The sequence below is a fragment of the Medicago sativa genome, chromosome 4, assembly GCF_051527215.1.
Source record: "Medicago sativa cultivar Bolivia chromosome 4, Bolivia_mono, whole genome shotgun sequence".
In the NCBI taxonomy this organism is placed as follows: Eukaryota; Viridiplantae; Streptophyta; class Magnoliopsida; order Fabales; family Fabaceae; genus Medicago; species Medicago sativa.
Window position 1 is genome coordinate 5997978 of NC_140752.1, and position 11003 is coordinate 6008980.

At 32.3% G+C, this 11003-nt stretch overlaps 1 protein-coding gene, 1 long non-coding RNA gene and 1 pseudogene across 3 annotated transcripts; 2 read left to right on the plus strand and 1 right to left on the minus strand.

The window, feature by feature from the left end:
• The first annotated feature begins 1061 nt into the window (after nucleotides 1-1061).
• On the plus strand, nucleotides 1062-1855 carry LOC146925771 (beta-fructofuranosidase, cell wall isozyme pseudogene; annotated as a pseudogene).
• Nucleotides 1856-2899: 1044 nt separating this feature from the next.
• Nucleotides 2900-5634, minus strand: LOC146925772 (early nodulin-like protein 17). Its single transcript, XM_085758222.1, has 2 exons — nucleotides 5394-5634; nucleotides 2900-3503 (listed from the first exon to the last, which is right to left on the minus strand). Exons 1-2 carry the CDS (start codon nucleotides 5566-5568, stop codon nucleotides 3163-3165), a joined length of 516 nt encoding a protein of 171 aa, XP_085614348.1. The 5' UTR covers nucleotides 5569-5634; the 3' UTR covers nucleotides 2900-3162.
• A 2416-nt stretch (nucleotides 5635-8050) lies between these two features.
• LOC146925773 (uncharacterized) lies at nucleotides 8051-10635 on the plus strand. Of its 2 annotated transcripts, none has more exons than XR_015033934.1 (6): nucleotides 8051-8660; nucleotides 8775-8868; nucleotides 9174-9258; nucleotides 9506-9591; nucleotides 9719-9789; nucleotides 10307-10635. It is a non-coding gene; the product is annotated as an uncharacterized LOC146925773 (long non-coding RNA). The 2 variants fall into 2 exon arrangements; XR_015033933.1 differs by having other exon boundaries at nucleotides 9196-9258.
• Nucleotides 10636-11003: the final 368 nt, after the last annotated feature.

The window sequence follows — 11003 nt, forward strand, 5'->3', positions numbered from 1 at the left end:
CCTGAAGTTCCAAATTGACAATTGATTAAGTATCAAATAAAAATCAATTTTCTATAATCTATATCAAACAGACCAAAAATACTGGTTAATTAGCTATAACTATTAATCATTTTTATCCTTGTATGGCTTAGTGAAATTGTTTGTTTCTTTTTTCATGAGTTACTTTAGGTGCACACACCAAGAATTATATTCTTGTCCATCCAAAAATCAAGTACAAAGAGTTGATGACAATCTTAACATAGTTGAAGTATCATATAGAGGTGAACACATTTGTTACAAATCCTTAATGGTCTCATCATCATATCCACCACAACCGCCACAAATTCTCAACATTAACACAGCTGAAACTACCATTTATTCCCAATTGTCACCATCATCGAATTCAAGGTGGCCAACAACAGTGAACCTCAACGAGAGGGGCGACAGTAGTGGTGGACCGTCCACTTCAAGATACAATATATTGATTATGTGGTAGCAGATATGGTTGGTGCAATGTTTATTTCTTTAAATATAAAAGTAATCTTTAAATTTTCATCCATAATATTTTGGTCTGCTTGAGGTTGAATAAAAAATAATTTTTTCATCCGCTTGAGGTTGAATAAAAATTGAATGAGTCGTTTTATGTATGTTGTGCGTGCATGCAGTCACACACACTCAATTTTAATTTGCACATGACACAGATAATCTCATAGATGACCATGTCTTTATATATGACTTTTGGTAAGATCATTGAGTTGCAATGGAATTTAACATGTATTCTATCAAGTATCAATCAGGGCCGGCCCTAGGGCCAAGCCACCCACGCAAGGGCTTTAAGCCTTAAGATTTTGGGTTAAAAAAAAAAGCCTCAAATAAGTCAATTTAGCTATAAATACATAATATGACACACAAATTAATATTTATCTAGCTTAGTTGGTCAATTTTAAGGTCTCAAATTCTTTTGGTTCTAAGTTCAACATTTCGATTCAACAAAACTTGATTTATTATGTTTTTAATAAGCATTGTGTTATTTTTTTAATTCTAAAAGATCAAATTATAGAATTTGTTTTAGGCCTCTTGACATGTTGGGCCGGCCCTGGTATCGATACAATCATGAAGGTGCAGTTTAAAGAAATATTGTGTGGGAACATTCTATTTCAATTGATGTTGTTAACTTTACCCCACTATATCCGACCATCTTTTGATCTCAACCATGTGATATAAATGGTTGTTGGTCTGGATCAGACACAATACTACATGGTAACAAAATAGCAATTTTACACACAAGATTTGACAAAATAACTGGCCAAGTTCAAAATTTTGCATACCCCAAAAATTTATTTGACTCTTTTCTAAAATAATGAATTAAGTCACCAAAAAATCCATTAATGAAACCGGTATGTGAAAATAAAATGAATGCTAGTTCATTTAGAGATCCAACTAGTGGTTGGTTAGAAAAATGATAGACACTGAAGGGTAATTTTAGGTGGCAAAAGAAACACCAGAGTAATTGCAATTTCGTTCAAAAGTTAAGATTTTATTAATTGGATTAAATCAAAACACCCTTTGTTTTCAGCTAAAGGCATTGGAATGCAAGAGTGTCCTGTTTTAAGTTGGTACATTTAGTCATGAAGTTAGGCATGTGTTAAAGGTTATTTTGTATGATAAGAAACATGACTATTATAGTTGGGACTTATAATGATGATAAGGACAATTTTGTCCATTAAAAGGTTTTGACGAGGGTAATAGTGAATATGTTTGGAGATAAGATTACGCAAATTATTATGCTTCAAAATATTTCTTTAAGGATAGAAAAAATAGAAGGATTTTGCTTGGTTGGGTCAATGACTCCTCAAATGTTGCTAATGATCGATAACTAATTTGGCAAGTGCATCAAAGTATAACAAGTAATAAAGTAGAAAATTTATCGTCTTTCGTATGGATTGTCATCAATTCGGTCTTTTACTTAACTTATTTAAATTAAAAAGAAATATCATGATTTAACGGGTTGTACGTTTGAATTGTGTGCACAATGCGAGTAGTAGTGAGATTGCAGAAAATAAAAGTTTGTTTTAGAGGTTAGACGGCGATGAGGTTGAGGAATCATCAATTAGATTGGAAGCGTAGAGCTCATGCCACATTCAATTAGATTAGAAGCAGCTGTAATGAATGAAAGAAACTCAAATTCATGAAGTTCCAACAGAGTTACAATGATTACATGAGTGATTCTCATGCCATTTCAGCAATACAAAAATACATTGAAAATTGACAAGTCCTAGAAAACAAACTAAATAAATTGAACAATGGTTATGCCTAACTACTTTACAAGTGCTATAAAATTTCTGCACAATGGTTCTGCATAACTTCAAATTCTGCAATACACACATTCCTTGTAATATTTTCAAATTATGAGTTGGTGTATTGGATAGCCTCTATGCCATTGTCAATTTTTGTCAAGAGAATCAAAGATCTTTTACTTTGAAGCACCAAAAGAGAGATTCAACATCGCATAATTTCTGAAACAGTGAATTTGTAAGAGGTTTCAATCTACGTAGGAGTGTTTTAATTTGAGAGAGAGAGAGAGACTGGTAGAGGGATTAAGAGGAGAGGATGGTGGAAGAAGAAGTCATGTGCGCCTCCGCCACATGACCTCCTCATGCCGACATCAATTCATCGTTCTTTTCATCATGTCGTGGTGCCATTGGAGTGACGTCAAGTTGTTTTGATCTGGTTTGGAGCGAAGTCGTTTGCACTTTTGGACAGTAAAAACGATAAAATAAAAGGGAAACAATCTGATACTATTTAGACACACATCACAACAATCTAATTTACTATCAAGAGTTGAGTTCCACTTTCTCCAGAACCTAGCTAGAATTAAAATTCTCAGAATTTAGAAACACAGCCCTCAAAGTAATGCCAATTGAACTTTAAAAATACTACTATAAAAGACTTGTAACATTATGTACTATAAAAATCTTGTAACATGTCGCATCAATTGAATCAACAAAAATATCTCTAGCATGAACCTTGAAATCTGAAGTGCGAAAGCAACACTACATTGAAAAAACAATTTACCACTATTAATTAAAGTCACTTTCAAATATAGTGGTATTAACAATTAGGAAGTTTCATTAAACAAAACAATGAATTAAGAATGCTAAGGTTTGCTTAGTGGAACATTGGTTAGACCAAAACATATCCAAACAAAACAAAAACAAAAGACAACATTAGAGACTTGTGTCCCAAATATTCCAAGACCATAGGAGCAGCAGAATTTGGTGATGAATGATTGTGTTGAGATGAGGAAGGAGGAGGAGAAGGAAGTGGATGGACAAAAACTGAGACTTTCATTCCATTGTTGCATTGTCCATTACCACAAATGAAGTAATATCTCATAGACTTGTTGAATAGTATGAAATCCTTTCCACTACTCCAATTCCCAACAGCACTGTCTAAGGTACAGTTGTCATAACCTGTTTGGTTCACTAAAAACACATTGTACTGATTCTTTTGGTACCTAAATGCTATAACAACAAAAACAAAACATTAAGAGACAGAATGAAATGATTGCTTAAAGGGAAAAATTAATATTACTAAGCAATACTGAAAAACATAATTGAGTGAATCACCAATTTAGTTATGGAAACATAATTGGTAAACTTATAACTGTTCAGGTATGTAAACACAAGTAGTTAATTACAATAGGTGAGCATTCCGAATAAAACTTGGATAAAAATACACTGTTCAAGATCCTCAATTCCATCCTTGGTGCCTCCTTTTATAGCCATGGATTTGTTAACTTAATGGGCCTTTCTTTGGTCACTCAGGCTCATTAATTTGTGATCCAGAACTCCCCATTGGTTGCCTAGTCGACCTATATAAGTCCACAATCCACTAAGCGACAAGCCTAATAAGGCGTAGACGTAGACGTTTGTTCTTTATTCGATCGGCTTATACCAATCCACCAAGCGTCAAGCCAGCTAAGGCGTAGACGTTTGTTCTTTTTTTGGTTAACCTATACATGTCCACTAACTACTTTGTAACCGAGTTATAAATGCTAGTTTGATTCAAACTATTCGTCATGTCACCGTCTCTTGTCCAATCAATGGTACTCACAACTTTAATATTTCTTCACCTCCATAATTACTCGGTGGGTCCTCACCACACCCATTATTTTTTCCTCTCTATAAATAGTGAAGTTTTACTTCATCATTCTTACACCACTTCATTTTCAATCTTTCATTTATCTCTATAGATACTGAAATAAATGAAAGAGTGAAAATGAAGTGTTGGAAAAATTATGAAGTAAAATTTCAGTAGTTATATAGAGGAAAAAATAATGTGGTGAGGACACGCTGCGTAATTATAAAGGTGAAGAAATATTAAAGTTATGAGTACCATTGATGGGACAAGACATGGTGACATGACGAATAGTTTGAATCAAACTAGCATTTATAACTCGGTAAATTAAACTCGGTAAATTAAATTAGCAACCAATGGGGAGTTCTGGATCACTAATTAATGGGCCTGGGAGACCATTAATTTATTAAATTAATATTCCATTGTCACTCTATATAAATAAGCTACAATTTTTTTTTTTTATGGAATAAATAAGCTATACCTTTGTACTAATTTTTCATTCTTTTATCAATTTATATTCATTCAACATGAATCTCTATGAGTATCTCTTTCATGAATATTCTTATGTTTCCTTTAATGCTTTCTTGCCGATCATTTTGATCTTTTGAAAACCGAAACATGGCCCTAAGACCAGTGGCGGATCTTGACTAAAAAAGTGGGGGGAGCCAAATAATGATAACTTATATATACAAGTTGTTTCATAAAATAGACACAAATTGAAATGTATTGCAATGGTTTGCAAGGCGCATAAAACTATCTCAAGAGCATTGGTTCGAGTCCTGCCAAGTATTTTTGTTCGAGTCCTGCCAAGTATTTTTTTGTGAATAAAAATAAAAATGCATTATATATAAATATGCAGAAAAAGGAGACAAGAGGAGTCGAACCCACGCCCTCTTGAAGCATATCTCCTTCAATTTCCACTACGACACTGGTGACATATGATAAAATTTGTGACTAATATAGTATAAATACGAAACCTGGGGGAGCCATGGCTCCCATGGGCTCTTGAGAAGATCCGCCACTGCCTAAGACTATTTTGAAATATAGTAATTTCCTGACCAAAAAAAAAAAAATGAAATATAGTATTTGAAAAATCCTGCAATTTTTTTAATTATTGAACTTTAATTAAGGTTAAATCGTCTAGGAGAATCTAAATTCAAATCATAACTGGGAGTTACTTCCCCAAAAAATTAAACGCAATGTTTAAGAATGAAAGATCTAAAAATAAACAAAATAGTTGCTAAAAATGAGAGAGAAAGAGAGAAAGTACTAACATATATAGTCACCGACATAAATTGTATGGTTATTAGCCCAAAGAGTGTAGTTAATCCCAGGGTTCCAGCCACGGTTGGCACCTACAATGTGGTCAGTAGCAGAAACAGGAAAAGGAGAGAGTGTGAAGAGGAACAAGAAGAAGAAACTTAGTAGGAATAAGGAAGAAACAGCCATGGTTTGATTTGTTGAGATGAGAATGAATGATTTTCTTCTTTATAATAGTGTTTTTGGATTTGGTTGGAGTGGCAACGGTAACATTAGAGTGGATACGCTGGCAATTATTGAATTGGGGTCCTACAAAGTTGGCAGACATTGACTGCTTCTTAGCTGGCTGGATCACATTCTCATAACCCCACCCATCCATAGCATTTTTTTAAAAAAAAAAAAAAAAATATAAAGAAATTTATCTATATCTATCTTTTTTAGTCTTCCATTTTTGAGACGATTAAAGATTCCCAAGTAATTTTATAATCTTAATTGTGGTTAACTAGTTTTGTATATATTCAACTTAATTTGTTAAAATGACATAATTGTAAGTGATGTAATTTAAAATGATATAATATAAATTGACAATGAAATTTAATAATAAAACATATTCTATTAATTAAACAAAAATTCATAATATATTTACATTAACATTAACATTAGTTATTACATAATCTTTGACATTTAAAACCAAATTTATAGTACAAGAAAACGGAGAGAGAAAGAGGAGAAAGTTTGTCATCCCTTTAGCACGTCTTTGAAAAATACGGGAACTCAATATGATGGAGCAAGAGAAAGTGGAACTTAATCAAAACAATTCTAGATCCAGACAAATCTAAAATACAAGTTGAAATGGAAAATTCCACTATGACCATCCATACAAACCCCAACCATAACTACATATGTGAAGGTCTATGTTGACCCTATGTATGAAAGGTCAATAGTGATACCATGACATCCTAAGCCCCTAAAACAAAAGAAAGAAAGAAAATTGGAGAAAGAGGGATGAAATGAGAAATTGTGAAGAATGAGTGGGCTTTTATAGGCAAAATGCAAATATAAAATGTAACGACAATCAAGGAAAGTTTAAACATGTGGTCGACCATAGAATACAGTCAATAAACACATGAAAAATGCATGGAAATAACCAACCTTGCTGACTAAGCCACATCCACATTATGGACTTTTTTAGATTTTATAATCCAAAACATAACCAACATTGGAGGAAGGTTTCAAATTAAATAAGTCGAATTAATCTTGGCAAGTGTTCGGATTATATACTTCAAAATAATACATAATGCAGACGGTGGCGTTGCAAGCAATGTTTGAACGGTTTGTGGTGTCTAAAATAGTTTCGTGGTTGTCAGTAGCCTTGCATTCTTCTCAATTTTCATTGAAAACCCATCTTCATTCCTTCTTTACTTTTCTTTCTCAATTTTCATTTTGGAGTGGAGTATGATACCATGGTCATTGCTGACCATTCATACCATCTCAAAAATTGATATGTAGTTCTTGTAAGGATGATATGATAGTCAACAGAGACATTTGTATCAATTAATGTACGTTGTTTTTGGATTTTGACAGGATTTGTGATCAATACTTAACTCAATAAAGTCACATTTGGAAAACCATTTAACTTTGAAAAGCATGGTGACTAAATTTCTTGGATTTGTCACAACATCTTCCATGCTTGTTTACCGAGCATGACACGATTAAAAACATTGATACTTTTAAACATCAAGTTACAATCATTCTTATGCGTAGATAAGCACACCCGTTGTAAGCAGCGTAGTCATTTAGATTGCACTATATTATTTGTTCAATGACTTTTAATGGATCTATGAGAGCATCCACAGTGGAGACACCCATTTTTTGGTTCTTAAATGGGTCTCATGTGTACACATCACTCATTTATAATTTTTTAATAGTAGTACCTAATAAGCACTCAATCACTCCAACTCAGATCACACACAAAGTTCTTAAATGGGACCCACTAATCAACTATCAATAACTTTATATCATTATATTTCAATTTTTTAATATTAAAAGAGTGCGGGTCCCGCTTAAAAGTGGGGGTCTTAAATTAAACTCTGGGTTTTATAAGACCGTGAAAAAAATTCTCCCCATTGGGGGTACCTAATAGGTATCGGGTCTTAAATAGTTAAGACCCTCCCAATGGAGATGGTCTGAGTTTGTGCTTGTGGATTTATAATTAGTGTCTATCAATGATTACTCATTTAAGGTCATCCCAAATGATTGATTTGATATTAGCCTAGATTTTGCAAGGATCGATGTGATAGTAAGTTATATAATTTAAGAATCGATGTGAAAGTAAGTTATATAACTTAAGGACGAATTTTCTATCAAAACAGTCCCCGTAAAAAAAAAAACCAGTTTCTAAATTTTTTGATCAAATTCGTCCTTATCTACGTGGAAGTTGACTTGAAACTCCACATCACATGTTAACGTCACACATCAACACTATTAACCATCAACTTGACACGAAACCGATTAAACATTATAACATTGATGGACGTTTTAGCCATTTTAATTAATGTGGGGAGGAAATTGATCGATTGTGTATTCACTCTATTTTTTTCATGAATGGAATTCTCACTAACATCAAACTTTATCTTATCTTAATCTTAATAATATACAAACGTGAAGCAACAAATAGCAACTTTTTTTACACCAATCCAATGTGGCACATCCTCAATCCAATGTGTCAACTTCTTAAGCACCCAATGCCAAATCATCACTTCTATAAAGCTCATTTTATCATCAAAAATAGTAAGTAGGAGCTGAAAATGATGTAATCCACATTTTTTCACATTTTTAAAATCATCAAATTCCATTTTATGGCATTAATATTTGAATTTGTTGATTTCCCTCCAAGAAAAAGGAAATTTGGGTCTATTTTTAAGTAAAAAACAAAAGAAATATTCAAAAAAGCCCAAGCCCAACACTCTACCATCAGAAACAATAAATGCAAAAGCAAAAAAGGGGAACGCTTTCCCCCATTCTCACGCTGAGAAGAAAACTTTTCAACCCTCATATGTGAAACACGACATACACCATGACACCACCACTCTGCTTTGAAACCAGAAAATTGTCTCCTCTGTACAATCAGAATTCAAATTCAAATTACAATTTCAAAACTCTCTCCCGCCCACAATCGCTCAACCCTAAAAATTGAGAGGAATTTGAAACCAGATAATCCTTTTTCTTCATTTCATTTTGCAGATTTATTGTCACTTTTTGTAACGATAATCTCTTCAAAGGTTATTTGTTAATTTTGTTTGTTTTTTCCTCTTTTTGGATACATTTTCTATTTCTCATTCAACCACTTGCAATAATGATAAATGATTTTCTGTTTTGATTTTTTTTTTGTGCAGCAATAGGTGAAGAAAAATTAGACGAATTTGAACAACTGCAATAATGTTGTGATCCATGTTGTGATGGGCCACGAGACAAAATTCCTGCCAGGAGGTATATCAATTTGTTGTTCATATCATTGAGCTTTTAACCTTTACTTTATTATTTTGCCAGCTTGCATGTAGTGTTTAGTTGACACTAAGTTTTATGAATATGCCATGCTATCTAATTTCCAAATAGTTAACGAATCTAAACGGGGTTTTGAATTGGTTGGCATTTTTTCCCATGGCAATTTCTTTACTAATTCACTTAACAAGTTAACATATAGATTTATATTGAAGGCCTTTGTAATTCGTAAAAGTCTTTTGACTCCTTTTGACACTGTTTGGAAATCTAATTGTTAGTGTTACAACTTATAGGTTCATTTATCTATTGAACCAGGACCTGTTTTGACTAATTTCATGATGCCCTTGCTTTTTGGCTGTTGCGGTTCTCTGAACTAAGGTAAGATCCTAAACTTTAGTTCTCAAACTATTGTACCCAAACATGGATAACTGTCTTGCTTATGCTTTATAAGATCCTAAACTTTAGTTCTCAAACTATTGTACCCAAACATGGATAACTGTCTTGCTTATGCTTTATGATCAATGAAATATTTTAGGATGATACATTTAAGTAATTAAATACTTTTAGTAGATTATCGTCATTTTTAAACTTATAATCAGTTTGATGAGAGAGAACGATATGTTAGGATCAATGGAAGGTTACAGAGATGAAACAATAAGTAAGGGTGGATTTGAGTTCACTATGATACAAAACTGGAACAGTTATGATGAGGTACATGGATAAGAACATGTTTTTATTCCTTTCCTGCATTTGACGGTTAAGATTAAATAGGTATATGCAATTTAACAATATTAAATTTACCCTGAGATTGACTTTTGATTTTTTTTTTTTTAAATAGGCTTACCTCTTCTTAATCTTAGTGTGGAAGATATCACAACCAATTACACATTTGAGAGTTTCTCCTTCAAGGTATCTAATTAATTCTACCCTTCCTATCTTCAGCCATGTGTTAGACTATGTTTTCTCAGCTAGGTTGCATTTGCTTTTATCACCTTCTTATTTAATTTCAATCTCCCTACTGTAATTCCTTTAAAGAATATTCATTTTTGTTTGTTACAAAATTCACTATTGAATTTGCAGAGCCATTTCATAGTGCTGAATTAAGATTTTTACCTAAATGATCATAAATAATTGTTAAAAAATTGATACTAAAGAGGCATAGTCATTTTTTTTATCAAATGACTGCAATAAACCAAGTTACGTTTCTGTTTTGAATGACAAGAACACATTAAAATTGATATTGTCTGTGTTAAATGCAATGTTCAATCAAGTTTTATTCGAATTCCTTTTCCCTTTTGGAATGGCGATGAAGAATTTAGTGATAAAATAATTGTAGAGTAAACAGTTTTCACTTGCACTCATTTGAAGACTAATAAAACAATCTCCCTACTTACTGTATCATTGACTTATAAATTTGCTGGTATAGGCAATATTGGAGCAATGGGAGACTAGCATGTGACTAATTTTACATGGATAGGAAAGTGTTGCTATAAGCTTCTGCAACAAGTATAAGAGTGAATACAACTGTCTATCAAGTTCTTCAATTGTGTGTTACATACAATAACAATAGACAATTATTTAAAAAAAATATAGAGATTGATTGAAAGGCAAAAAATATTAGACAATTGTGTATTAAGTTCTTTATCAAATTTGTAACTCAAACTGATTAAATTGATATAAATGATGTATGATTTATGGGAAGCATAACAGATGCTTACTTATTTGTGAAGTAGATGTTGAAGCTATTATTGACAATGACTTTTTACTAAGTTTCCTTTTGAATTTTGTAACATTTTTTTTTCTTTTTATATATTTCTTTTAGTGTTTTGTTTATTAAGTTTGAATTAAATTATTTCAAAATTCAATTAAATTACATGACAAACTTCACCTACAATTCAAACTCAAAATTCACACTTTCAATCTCTCACTCCTTCTTTCTTCTTCTTCTTCTCTCTCTCTCTGTATGACATAAATCATATTGAATATTCTCTAAACATATATTTCAATGCTACCCTCAAGCAAATCAATATTTCCTATACATGGGGGGCTATAAGTATTTGATGGTAGTTTGAAATTTTATATTTCTCTTTATATGGGAGGCTATAAGTATTTGATTTAAGTCC

What these genes read in the sequence shown, in the direction of transcription:
- LOC146925772 (XM_085758222.1), bottom strand. Translation starts at nt 5,568, where the DNA reads ATGGCTGTTTCTTCCTTATTCCTACTAAGTTTCTTCTTCTTGTTCCTC. An exon ending in TTATGTCGGTGACTATATAT is followed by an intron (nt 3,504 to 5,393) that starts GTTAGTACTTTC and finishes TTGTTGTTATAG; the next exon opens with CATTTAGGTACCAAAAGAAT.